The 14,609-nt window shown below is 38.6% G+C and overlaps 1 protein-coding gene across 1 annotated transcript in view; it reads left to right on the top strand.

The window, feature by feature from the left end:
* Nucleotides 1-14,609, top strand: part of srgap3 (SLIT-ROBO Rho GTPase activating protein 3) — a 63,293-nt gene that overhangs the window by 19,214 nt on the left and 29,470 nt on the right. Inside the window, 2 exon segments of the mRNA XM_030729982.1 lie at nt 9,365-9,527; nt 14,315-14,377. Coding sequence (XP_030585842.1) covers nt 9,365-9,527; nt 14,315-14,377 — 226 coding nt within the window.

Raw genomic sequence — 14,609 nt, 5'->3', positions numbered from 1 at the left:
TTCTAACAAATCGGAATGATACAAGTGGATTTGCAACATTTCCATAAGAAGGGAAATTGATTTAATTCTCAAAAAATTTTATTACAAAATATTAGTATTTTGCCTCATTCTTGAAAAAATAAACAGATTATTTTGTTCAGGTGTGAAAACCTTTTTTTTGAGAGAGTTGTGCAGGGTTATGTTTTGATGTATTATTTATTAATTGTTGGTGATGCATTAAATTGTAAGCAGCATTTTAATAATATAACTAGTTTTAGTAGCTGAAATGTAGTTGCAGAAAAAGCACTCTTTCTCTTTTTTCTTGTTTTAACTCTTTGAAATTGTGAGAGTGAGAAAAAAAGTGGCAAGTCAACTTAGTGGGTTACTAATAATATATTTATATTAATCTTGGTTTTAATTTGCAGGCAAGTGGGCGAGCTTAGTACAGTTTGGGAATGGGAGCACTAACTGAGCTGTGATCTGGCAGCAGATCTTAGACATAAATCTGCACCAACATACACTGTGTGTATTCGAACGCCAACTCTGATTATTTCAAATGGAAACAACACAAATGGATTTCCAACATTTCCATAAGAAGGTCTACTTAATTCTCAAATCGTTATCAGAAAATATTACTAGTTTTACTAATTGTTAATGAAAAGCAGATTATTTTGAAAACTCTGCTGGAGAGAGTGGTGTAATTGTCCTGTATAACATGACAGAATCAGTAGTTAAAGCATTAACAGACTGTACGGAGTGAATACATTTAGGGTTATGTTTAGATGTATTATTTATTGCTTGTAGCTGATGCATTAAAGTGCAAGCAGCATTTTAATTATATAACAGGTCTTGGTAACTGAAATGTAGTTGCACAAAAAGTACACTATTTCCTGTTTTTGTTTTTTTACCCTCTAAAAGTCTGAAAGTGGGGGAAAAAAAGTCAGCTTAGCGGGTTATATTAATCTTGCTTTAGATTTGTACCTAGATATTCATGTTTTTGCCTCACCTTCCACTTGATTTTTAATCACATGCTCATTAGCAAAAAACAGAAATATTTTTGATTTTCTAAAGAATTCTGCATACGAAAGGTCATATAGGTGTGTGTGTGTGTGTGTGTGTGTGTGTGTGCGTGCGTGCACATAGATTCAGCTGTCTTAAGAGTGACTGTTACTCTAAAGACAGTCTCACAAAAGGCAGAACTACACTGTGGCTTAACCTTTGGACTGCGCTGTTGATCTTATCCACGCAGTGATTGACAGCTGTTAGAAGAATAATCCTAAAACATATGGTCTACTTATACTTTCTGCTCATGGTGACCCAACAGGTGTTTCAGAGCAGTGTCTGGGCAAAGATCACCCACAGAGATATAAACTGACAGGTTTACAGTAAAATTATATTTTAAGTAGACAGCAGTGGATGATATTTTAAAAGCTTATTACACTGACTGTTAGAGAATACTCTGGACTCGCTATCTGAAAGAACTGATGCACTAACAAACCTTTAAAGGAGGAAGTGTGGGTGGGGGGGTGTGAAAGGTTCATTCAGGACACTCACTTTTTGCATGCATTTGACAGAAACTGCTTAGGGCCCAGTAAATTCAAACTGTCCAATGTGTCATCCTGAGGGAGTTCATGAGCTTTTGATAATGCCAGAAAAAGGTTTATAACATTGCTGCACCTTCTGCCCTGAACTCCTGGTCTGCAGGCAGGCAACCACAAATCCTGGTAATCAGCTGTGACACACCCTTTGCTCTGCCTTTCCTACCACTTTAGTAAAGTTAACGAGGAGCCACTAAAACACTCAATGGGCAAGAAGAGCACTTGTGTTTTTCCTAAAAAGAAAAAAAAAGAAACAATCATGCAGTATTTGCCATCAGAATAGCAAGAAAATATGTTATGCCTTTGATTTATCATACTTTTCTAAAATTGTTAACTATGTTTTCTCAACACTCTTTCACATAGGTGACCAGCTTTCATTGCGAAGGAAGCTATGCTCAGTAAACCTTGTGCTGTACTGCTGAGGGGTCCTTCATAAGCAGCTTAGTGGACATTAAAACACAGTGGTAAAATGGAGTCATTCTGACCAGGACTTCCATATGTCCTGGATTCCTGCCTACAGCTGCTGGCTGAACCCTACCAGTGCAGATTCATTAGCAAGCTGAATGCCACTGTGATTTACAGCTGCTGCAGCTACAGCTACACTGCAGCAACCCAGCTGAGAATTATTTTGCTCTTGCACTTTACCCCATTTGCCACAGTGAAAATAATATTATTCTGAGCCAGGAAAAACCCTGCTTACTTGATCACACAGTCCCTCAGAGACAACAGCTGACTTGATTTTAATTATGGCACAGACATTTAAGAGTAAATCATGAATAGGTTTTTAAAAAAAAAAAAACCCATCAAATCAGAAATGATTGGTATTGTCTGTCTTTGATATAGACAAGAAGGGGACTCATGCAGTATTAATATAGATAAAGACATACAGTAGGCGATAAAGCTGGGGTTGTAGTGGTGTCTAACTTGTGTGTGTGTTCATTAGGTTTGAGAGGAATGGGGAAAACATGTTTGATCTCTTTATAGTGTGAGATCTGTGTGTATGTAAGCTTTTTTTTTTCTTTGGTTTGAAGTTACCTTTGCTCATTCAGGAGATGTTGATGTTCATGTCACGGTCAAATAGACACAGCTTGAAACTTGTATCACTGGATATTGCTTCATATTACAGCATTACATATTGTCATATAGCTTGTTCTCACAACAAGTTTCTCTTTGAAGAGCCTCAAAACCTGTTTATGCTCTTCAGTTATGATATAATTATTTGGAATGATTCATCTTGTTGTAGGATAGCATCAACCTACAGCAATGATTTTAGTTCCATTGTGTTTATAAGTATGGCTGTTCTCCGGTGGTCTAAGGGTTAAAAGGGTAAAAGGTTGAGCTGAATCTCATCTCAGTCGGTGTAGTGCTTTTGAAGTTCTAGCTGGTGGAAATCACTGTGTGTGTGTGTGTGTGTGTGTATCAATAAATTTGCTGGTTTGCAGTTTCTTTTTCAGATTTGTCTCCTCTTCACTGACACTGCCCCATGCTCTGCCTTGCTCTGCCCCATGTGTCTTTACAGCTGTGCATTATCAAGTGTTGGCAATGTGTCACCCCCCCTCCAATAAAAAAAAACAAAAAACAACCCAACCCTAAATGATGTGCAAATCAGCAATGTAGCATACTTAAGCTATGCTGGAAAATGGGGGCAAAAGAAAATTTAAATGGCAAAGCAAGCTGCATGTGCCCACGTGCCCCTTGTCTTTTGAAACTGTTTGGCTCTTTCTTCTTTTCCTTGGCTGTTTCATTGATAAGCAGCAGGCAGGCAGTGTGGAGGGGATTAAAGGCCTTTATAAAGCGGAGTCCTGGTTTGATAAATACGCACTTCCTTCTGGAAATCCTGGCTCAGACACATCAGAGGCTCTTGGTGATTAGATGGTGGCATTCAGTGCAACCATGACTAAAGCGCGGGCACTGTTCTATACAATGCTCACTTGTTCAGAGTATGCATATTACGAAGACAGTTTGCCATCAGTTTATCCTTGAATCAGAGGATTACTGCTATACTCTCCAACCATGCACTCTTGCTTTGTTTCTCCATTCAATTCCACTGACACTGTGTCTCATCTTCTTCATTCTCCTTGAATTGTTCACAGATTATGCTGAATGTATGTATCTGCCGTACATGGGGAGCAGAGATTCTAAAAACTATGTAGACAGACAGACAGACAGACAGTGCTTTGCAGAATGAGACGGCTGTAACAGGATGCCAGAAAGCTGTGCTCCTCCTCCTCCTCCTCTTCCTCTTCCTTTTTTGTTTCTCTAGAGACTGTCAGAGCTCATCATTTGCCTTCTTCTGCATGTTAATGATATTCCGTGTATAAATACTGAGGGCATGAAGCCATTCAAAGCCAAACCATTTGAAGCCCTCAAGAGTAATTGACCTGCAAGTTCTCACTTGATATTCATCCTTTTACAGGAAATCGGGGAGAAGTGGGCACAGCATAGAGATGAGGAATGAATTTTCTGTCTTTTATGACTGATAGGCCTCTGTAGAACTGGCAAGGAAAAAGCTTGTGTCTCAGTACTTAAAAAAGCGGAGGAGCTACATTTAGTACTGTGTTAACAGACTCTGCTCCCACACAGGCCTAATTACTGACCTTATGCTCCTAATTTTAGTGAAAATAGGGCACCAGTCATGAAACAAGGAGATCTTGTGTCCGCTATCTCTTTATTATTCTTGTCGCCAGCTTTTTACATCACAACATTAAAAATCTGCACCCTTCCATTTTCAGACCTCCTCATTCCTGAGAGCATTGAGAGCATTTCTTTTTTAGGTAAAAATAATTGATGTCACTGAAGATAAGTCTACTGTAGTGGCTTGTATTATTTATTTATTTTTTACCTTGTACTGTAGCAGTGTGGCCCTAGGGCACATAGTATCACTCTAATACTTTGGTCCAGAAGTGGGGTTTTTTTTTTTTAATATATTTTAGTATTTTAGAAAATTGGAAATAGGTGTAGTGATTTACTGAAACAAGTACAAATATCCATGTTATATTAGGCAAAAACAAAGTTTGTAAAATTCTAACAAGCTTGAAAATCGATTTAGTGTGACCATCTTTATTCCTCAGCACAGTCTGAACTCTCTTAGCAGCTTTCTTGTCATTTCTTTAAGTGTTCTTCAGGAATAGTTCTCCAGGCTTCTTGAAGTACATTCAAAGCCCTTCTTTGGATCTTGGCTGCCTTTTGTTCTGTTCTCTTTCAAGATGATGTTGAGGTCCAGGCTCTGGGGAGGCCAATCCATGACTGATAGTGTTCCACTGTGTCTGTGTGTGTGTGTGTGTGTGTGTGTGTGTGTGTGTGTGTGTGTGTGTGTGTGTGTGTGTGTGTGTGTGTGTTTGTTTGTTTCTATCCAGGTGCTTTTTCTGCTTTGTCAGTGTGTTTGGGATCATTGTCATGCTGAAAAATGAAGCTGTTGCTAGTTAGACTCTTTCCAGATGGTATTGCTTGGTGGATCTTATTCTACTTTTCTGTGTTCATAATTCCATCAATTTTGACAAGATCCCCAGCACCACTGACTGAAATGCAGCTTCAAACCCTGACAAAGTCTCTACTTGTACGTCTCTTCTGACCTCCTTTGTACATATTGACAACGATTTGAACCAAAAATTTCAAATATGGATCGATCACTCTGTAAAACCTGTTGATTTTCAGTCCAGTTCTTGTGTATTTTGGCATGCCTCAACTTCTTTCTTTTTCTCCCAGTTTCACTTCCTTATGAATGGCTTCTTGACAGCCACCCTTCAACTGAGACTATTTCTGATGAGGCTTCAGTGAACAGGAGATGGATCAGCTGAAGGGTCAGATGCATTTCTCAGGTCTTGGGTCAGGTCTTTGCTGGATTTTTTTCCGATTTCTTAAGGCCATGACTGACTGTCAGATGCGGTTCATCTACTCTAGAAATGACAACTTTTCAGTAATCACTCTTTGGGAATCACCTTGTTGGTGCAAAAATAGAATTTTATACCTGTGAAACTGCGTTATCTTTAGCATATTTCTGTAGATTAAATAAAGAAATGGGGACAGTTTTTTTGTGGCATGCTGCTAGTAACAAAGTGACTAAAGATGCAATTTAAAACTGTAAGTTGTCTGTTATGTGTATACACAACACTGATTCATCCCTTGAGTTAGGTGCCTTTTTTTTATGCTTGAATGATTCAAAGATCAATGTTAAGTGGATTAACAAACAAAACAAACCTTTCCTCTGGAACTGGTCAGGTAGAAGGACAGGATTGAAAATGAAAAACTTTGAATGTATCACTTAAGACCACTTTAAAAATGACAAGAATTTCCAGCTGTTTGGAAGCTAAATGTAAAGAATTGAGGTGTGGCTTGACACTTTTGCACAGTACTGTATCTCAGTGACTACTGAGAACTTCAGAGGATGAATTTTACTGACTGTCATGAGCTGTGATACCATCAGTCTGGCATTTATGGTTCTGAGTCAGATTTCTCAGTAGCTAACTATAGACACAGGTATACTATCAATGGCTGTATTTTCCTAAGGGCAGGTCATATTCATGCAAGCAACTTTATGCTGGCTTAACAGTATGCTGTACATGTTGGTACACTCATAGTATATTATGACACTGAGAAGTGTATGGTAACATAGGGGCTTGTTAACTTGAATCACTGCTGTGTCTAACTAAACTCCCAGAGCCTTAATATCTTAAGTTGTTTTCACACATGTACTGCAGCCCTGAACTTTGTAACTGATGGAGTAGCATGTTAGCGGTAGTCATTTCATGAATATTTGCTATATGTGAGAAAGGATAATTTCCCAACATGGTTCTACTGATATTCTGCAGCGTTCATGTGAAAATAGCTTTACAACTTTCTTTATAGGCTGTATGTTTTAGTTCTGTTGAGTAAACTTAAAAATTGAAAATTGCATTCTATTTATTTCAGAGTGGCATGAATCTGGTCTTCCAGTCAAGTTAAACAGCCATTAAAGGAAAAAAGTGGCCATATTTAGGGACCGAAGGTCCACAAGCACTTTAAATCATCATAGGTGGGCCAGAGATTTATGCTTGTGGGAAGTGTACAGTGCTTGGGTGGATAAAAAAAAAACTACAATTGGAGCTTGGTTGTGCTTAGGGGTAAGATGAGGCATCTCTGACCACTTTTAGGGATTAGCAGAGAGTAGAGGTGCCTGTTCCTTAAACCTCTCAACCACAAACAGCAATTATACACCACGGAGCCGCTTCTCTTATGGGTAGATAGGTCAGTCAAGCAGAACTGGTACAAAATGAGGGATGGTGAGACAGTCAAAATAGGTCATCCCAGAGGAATGACAGAGAGTATGGTCTTTATTAGACCTACTAATGTTAGGTTTTACTTTGTCCCGCTTGTCCTTTACACAGTCTTACAAATGACTTCATATTACTGTTATATGGCAAGTTAATAGCCTGATGAATTATTTGAATATTGCTTCTTCCACAGTGAAATATGGCTTTTGATCAACACTTGGCTTATCTCAGATCTTTACTACTCAGTTTTTGTGAGTTTTAAATGGACTGACTTACCTTTTAGATAAAGTGCATGAAGACACTGTGCTCAATCTAACATTAAAAAGAAGGCGGCGCAGTAAACAGACAGATCAAGTTTGGTCTAAATGCTATCCTATTTGCTGCTCTACACACGTGTTATGAAGATGATGTGCTGCCGTTTGTATCCTGTCAGCATCATGTAAGTGTGTTTAGAGGCAGAGTTAAGTAAAGGAATAATGGTGGGGGAACTCTGGAGTTGCAAGATATTAACTTCATTAGATGTGATTAGCATTATGGAAGCTCTCTGAAGGGGATGTCTTTGATGTTGGTGCTGCTCATCGCTTTCTTCCCCTCAACAGTGAAACCCAATCCTCTGCACTGCTATGCTCTGGTTCTCTCCCTTCTTTGCTCTCATTCCCACCACCACACCCCACCACCCCTCCTCTTTGTCTCTTCCTCGGGGTTGGTTGATTGATTAATGCTCAGATTGAATCCAGACAAGGGTATGGGTTTGAAGGGATTGTGTGTGTGTGTGTGCACACACTTGTTCATTGTCTGTGTGCCTTGGTCTTGCTATTTGAAAGCACCCGAGGCGGAGACAGTTTAAACTGATTATGCACCAATCAGAGCCCGTGACTCTCTGGATCACTGTGGTCACCGGCTTTATAAATTTAACCAGTTGGTGCCTTGCTAGCTGTAGCATTTCTTGGAGTGATTTAGAAGGCAAAAAGGAAGTGATGGAGTAAAGGACAGACATTCACTTAGGTAAAATGGAAATGACAAAAGGAAACCTTTATTTTTATTCTAAAAATAATTTTATGTTAATCTTTAGCCAAACTATATAATATTGGTCTGATGACATTTTCATCTGTTTCACAAGTACTGTGCACAATGCTAGAGCTCAGCTGATTTATTGCTCAGCCATTTTTGTTGCAGATAATGGCTTTTCACAGAAACTACATTTGGTATATCCATCCACTTTATTAACTGCTTATCTAGTTCAGGGACATGGGGGTCTGGAGCCTGTCATAGGGCAAGAGTCAGGATACACTCTGTGACTGAGTGGTAAGACTGTGCAAAGGACAGGCTGTGACTGACTGCCGCTAGTTACCAGTCACAGGGCCAGCACAGAACAACATGCATGTCTTTGGTCTGTGGGAGGAAACCAGTACCCAGAGAGAACCCACGCAGGCACGGGGAGAACATGCAAACTCCACACAGAAAGGCCCCAGCTGACCATAAACATGTTGTCTATGTTGAATATTGTACTATAAGCATCAATTTAAAAACTTTTTTGACAGAAAATACTGTTGTTTAAAAAGGTTTAGAAATGGCATTATCAAATAGTTTGTTATATTGAATCTTTTGGTCCCTAAAGTCTACATCAGCCCCAAAAACATTATAATCATTGGAGTGTACTAATTAGCAGATATTAGCCTACAAAGTAGAGATGCACAATTGCAATTTTCTTGGCCGGTTTAGATTTTTTTTACCTAAGCAGGCTCTGTCGACTGACAGTATACACGCGTAAAAAAACTGTTTTCAGTGCAAAATGTTATTTTAATAATAAATGAAATGATTAAACCTTCCTCACTATAGTGTGTTACAGTATATTTTCTCAGTAAAACAACTGGAAATAAAGTGCAACTGAAAAGAAATTCAAGATTCAAGATTCAAGAAGACGTTATTGTCATTATATGTAAACATATAACGAAAAGAGGTACAAATAATTAACTGAAAATTATTTAATTTATATTTATTTTTATGTAATGTGTTTTACCTTACCAAACAAAAGCAGGTGCAACAGACTGATATAACAAAACAAATGTCAGGTATATAACAGGATGTCGGCCCTTTTCCCCTTTTTATTTGTCTCCATAATTTTCCTCTTCACCACTTTAATTTTTTGCTCATACCGAGGCTCACACAAAGGCTGCTGGCTCTGAGCTCTGGATAGCTTTAGCCACTTTGTGTCTAAGTGTAAGGTTTGCTGTCACTGACATTTTTGTGGCGCTGGAAATCTGCCGATTCCAGTCCTAATATAAACACGTTAAACTTAAACATGACAAAAGTAATATTCGCCAAATATAAGCATGCTTGTATTGTTTTTGTGGGCATGTTAGCATTTAGTGCAAAGCACCACGATAAGTAGTAAAAGTCAATGTACATCCCGATAAATCTGAAAATTTGAAGCAAAACACATTTTTTCCCCCAATTTACAATTACACTTGTTTCAGACCTAATTGTGTTCAGAAAAAAAATCTCTTTAACTGTTCTCTACTCCTCTTCTTATCTCAGAAAAGACCAGCACTTGCTGTCAACCGTAAACTGCTGGTATCTGTTGCTGAGCCAGACGAGGCGTGAGAGTCGTGACCACGCCACCCTCAGTGACATCTACACCAACAATGTTATTGTCCGGCTGGCCCAGATCAGCGAGGACGTCATCCGCCTGTTCAAAAAGGTAAGACTATCGACCTCCCTCTTTGCTTGTTGCTACTTTGTTACCAGTGCACAAAATGTCAGAGTCCAGAAGTTGTCCAGAGATTGTCTTTAAGCTTTAATTTTGCTGATTAAGTGTTGCCATTTCTTGTTATTGTGAAGTTAAACTTTTATAATAAAAGCAGTGGCTGCTGAAAAACAGTAAAAGCATTGGTTTACTAAGTGATGTTTGTCCAGAGAAATACAGTATTGAGCTTTCTCTTAGTGTGCATTGGAGTTAGTAAGGTGTCTACATTTTGCATGGAGCAGATAAAGAGCAGAGCAGTTAAAGCAGCTTGGGGAAAATGAAGCTGAGACCCCCTGGTCTAAGGGTCTACAGCCCCTATTAATGTGAGCAACGTCTGGCTCTCTGTCAGCACATAGTAGAGATGACTGAGGTCTTATCCAAACATCAGAAGGCTGTTTTCACCTGGCAGGCCTTCCTGTAGGTGAACTTCACTCTGCTTTCGAGGCTGTATTCTGATACTCTGTGTAGTTGTGTGTGGAAATATGCACGTTTTTGTGTGTGCTTCTTTGGAAGCCAGTCTGAAATTGTGCCAGAATTGAAAAGAGAGAAAGCACTTTGTGAGTCAGGTGCCCTTGGGTAGCTTTTTTCCATAGTCGAAAATATGAATGAAAGGCTCTGGTATTTGTTGTTGGAAGACATCGGCACCTTTCAAAAATAATGTCATGCTGCTCTGCAGAAAATTACGAATGTTAATATAAAATAAATGAACTTCGGTAAACTGCTGGACAGGGTGAACAAAACGTAATCTTCAAAAGCTGTATCAACTACCACAAGCAGTTTATCAAGTAAAGGTTTTGCAGAAGGAAATAATATTGATAAATGAATATTAGTTTGTTATGCCACAGTTGACAGGCTGATCAGAGTTGAAAGGGTGTGCTCTGATGAATGTGTGGGGAAGTGGTCTTAGTAATGTAATTACAATAGGTGTGGCAAGTAGGAATGTACAGAATGCACCATTTTTCCGCTGCCTTCTCTGTGCTACATCACTTTTAATTTCAAAGAGAATACATTAATAATCTTCTATTTTGTGCCTTTTATTAAGGGAAGATTTTAAAAAAACATGTACATTTATCATAAAGGGCTCTAGCAATATGACCTGCCACAGATCTTACAGTGCATTGCATCACAGTTTTTACTCACTCAATGAAATCTTCCTCATCCCCCAAGCCTCTGCAGTACATGCTGCAGTCTGTCTCACCTCAGAGCCGCTGATGCATACAGATGCCATTCACCAGCTGCTGGAGCTCTCTCAGGATATATTTCATTTATCACATTCAGTCTAGTGCTTGTTTGGGAAGAACTTATTGCTTACAATCCAGATTAACGAACAAAAACAAAGCTGCGACATCAAGTCCCTTCTTTATTACCAAGGCTGCGCTGATTTTCTTCTTCTGAGTGTACTTTATAATCAGGTTTAAAGTGGACATGAAACCCTACATGTGTAATAAAGACTAATTTACACCACGGAGCCCTACTCTAAAAAATGTCATAAGTGTAACACACTCTGTCGAGCTGGATTTAAGAAATACATTTTTAAAGTTTAGGTTTTTTGAGCATGTGTAGCGCCATCTTGTGCCAGTACAGCAAAATCAGAAATCCTCCACCAACACAGCACCGACAGGCGTTCGGCTGGTCTTACGATACCCAAAGGGGACAACGCCCGACCCGATAAGGAAAAACCAGAGGACTGCGTCGACTACAAACACGAACATTGTAGCTAATAGCTACATTTTCCTGTTTCGCTGCAGCTAGCCAGCAATGTAAAACCAATTACTGTTAAAGAGACAGAGAGACAAAGTCGACAGTATATCCTTGGGTTTTGTTATTTTTTGAGAAAAGTCATTGTTGCAGCCAGGGACAATATAAAAGTTATTTTTAGTTCTCTTACTAGTTAGCTAACATAAACCCAACCCAGTGACGTCGCATTCTATACTGGCACAAGATGGCGCTACACATGCACCAAAAACTTTTATCACTTATTTCTTAAATCCAGCTTCACGGACAGAGTTAAATCTTTGGCGTTTTTTTAGTGCAGGACTCCATGGTGTAAATTAGCCTTACACACAGTGTTTCATTTAAGAACAAACTGTTAGACATGGATTTTTTTTTTTTTTTTCATTTATAATTATTTTCTGACTCATGTGTTGCAAGTTTTTTCAAGCACAGCTACCATAGCACACCAGGGTGTGGTCAAATAAAAGGTTACCTTTCACGTATCAATGAACGCCTCTGGACTGAGGGTGGATGTGGTTTGAGTTAGTGTGTGTGTGTGTGTTTGTACTTGTTTAACCTGTGTTGTGGGGACATAATTCTATTTGCACAGTCACATTGTGGGGTCTAGTACGAGATAAAAATTAATTCTCCTGAACAAAATGTGTTAAATTTTAGGACAGACAGGACAGTTATATCTAGATTAAGGGTTAGGGTTAGGCATGTAGTAATTATGCTTAGGGTAACAGTCCCCAGAAGAAAATTAAAGTAAATCAATATATTGTCTGAGCTGATGAAAACACTCGGTCAGGGTGTGTGTGATTGTGTGTATATGAGCAGGCTTTGTGTTCAGGTATGCTTTGTCTGTATAGGTGCAGCAAAACTTTATTAAAGCAAAATACATCCGTTACTGATTTGACAGAAAAATACTGTGAAATGACTGTTTTGCATTTTGCTGAGTCATTATCTTCCTTACACCAGAAAAAAAAAATGAGTCAGCTGTTTACTCTGGTAAAAGATGTGACTAAGAAATGTAATGCACACAGGAGGGCCTATTTGACAAACCACTTGCCTCTTACATTAGCATACATCACAAACACAAACTGTTTCACATGTATGCACCAGTCTACAACTAACAAATGTCAGTTTGCCACTTGTGAACATATACTTAATGCTTTATGTTTTGGTTTGATTATTTTTGTAGCAATGGATATATTGTGAAATTATGTATTGTAGCTAACACATCTCTAAATTTCTTGTACAAACATCATTTTGGTCTCTAAAACATGTCAAATGCTTACATAAAATCTAACTCTTTATGACATTTAATGACATGTGTGCTTTGTAGTGTATTATTGTACTGCAGTTTACAGTTGAAAATGTTCCCAGTGCTCATGGCTGTAGTGACACCTTCCAGCCAACACATTAAATAAGTGCCAAACAACAAAGTATCAGGTCTTCAGGGTCCAGGGAACTGTTTTGGTTCTCATTCGCACACCAGTCAGTTCTGTTAAGGAACCTCAGAACTTCATGCCCCTCCCCATTTTGAACCCCTGCATTTTGACAGTAGAATCAAACCTCCACATACACTTTGCTTCTCTTAGTTTAGCCCTAAAGCTTCTGCTGTAATTCAAAAGAAGTTGAGTTTATTCAGTTTATTTACTTAGGACACCCATGTTGTCAATGTTCCTGTTTGGATCACTGGGTTACTGAGTTCATGCTAAGAATTCAGTGTTTCAGCATCTTATGTTTAATCAAAATGTCCAGAAATTCTGGCATGGTGGAGCAGTGAGTTGCCTCACAGCAAGAAGGCTCCTGGTTTGAAACTCTCGGTTGTCTACAGCCTTTCTGTATGGAGTTGTTTGTGCTCCTTGTGCCTTGTAGGGCTCCTCTTATAGTCCAAAGACACAATTATTAGGCATATAATGGTAGTAGGTGTGAAACGGAGCATTAGTGTCCATCTTTCTGCCTCTCACTTTATCACCACTGGGTTAAGCTCCAGACCTTTGTGACCCTGATTGCATAAGTGGTTAAGAAAATGGATGGATGGGAAACCAAAATTGGTTCTAGACTAAGAAAATAAGTTTAAATTTTTGTATTCAAGACCTACACTGAATATCAACTAAGAAAAAAAAACTACATAAACTGAAAAGCAGAAATTATTTAAATAAAACTCTGAGTTTTGTGGTATCAAAGGGCAGTAGGTGTTGCTGTAATGAGAAAAAAAATTCAAGTCAAATTAGCAGGAAGTACAAACAGTTTTCTTTTTCAGATTGTACTGATGTTTTTCCTGTGTCATTCTTTTTCAGCTATAACACTTTCCAGTCACTCTGTTAAGATAGAAAGGTGTTGTTTCTGTTTTCTGAATGTGTGAGACCATCAAACTGAGATATCCTGTTGTTGTTTTCTCACCTCACTCTTCATATAAAGGCTTTCTTTTTCCCCCCACCACACAAACAGATGTTCATGCGTTTGCTGTCACTTTTTTCTCCTTCTTTTATGAGCGTGTTGTGTGTTTTGGGACGTGAGGCATGCTCTGTGGTAAAAGTCAAGTTGCAAGCTGTCAGAAGGACTGTTTTACAAACTTTTGCATTGTTGAGACAAAATGTAGAAATGCTCTAAATATGCAGTATGTGACATGTAATGTATTGTACCTTAATCACAAGAAATTAGTTCTGATATGCAGTTCAATTTTTTTTCCTCTTTTGCCTAACATGTAAGGATGTGGGTCTGCTAAAAATATGACAATGTTAATATGTAACTGTAATTCTGTAAATGTCTCTAAAACCTAAAGTGTTGGTTAAGTGCAAATTCTCACTTGTATGTGGGGTTCAATAAAAAAAAAAAGTTGGGTACACCCTCTGCACCAGTTTTTTAGGTCATCCATCTAATATTTGTTGAGCTGTTTCTCTGTGACTCGCCAAAGTCATAGTGGCAGCGTAATAACTGGAGTTTGTTGCATCAGGTCACTGCTGATGGCTCAGACATTATTTGTTTTCTTAACCCTGTTCTATCTTTTTGCTGTTTTTCAGAGCAAGGACATTGGAATCCAGATGCACGAGGAGCTTGTGAAGGTGACAAATGAACTCTACACTGTAAGTAATAGACTGTGTCTCCTGCAGATCGATCTCTCACAGCTCATCTCATCATCCAGCTCTCCCAAAGTTATCCTTCCTTATTTTCATCCATCCATCCATCCATCCATCCATCTTCTTCCACTTATCCTTTTCAGGGTCACATTCACACCTATGGGCAATTTAGAATCACCAATTAACCTTAACATTTTTTCATGTTCTTTTATATTCCTTTGAGTTAAATAGCTTACAG

Source organism: Archocentrus centrarchus, chromosome 5 (genome assembly GCF_007364275.1).
Source record: "Archocentrus centrarchus isolate MPI-CPG fArcCen1 chromosome 5, fArcCen1, whole genome shotgun sequence".
NCBI lineage: Eukaryota > Metazoa > Chordata > Actinopteri > Cichliformes > Cichlidae > Archocentrus > Archocentrus centrarchus.
Note: the sequence above shows the minus strand (reverse complement) of the source record. Positions and strands in the feature narration are given on the sequence as shown.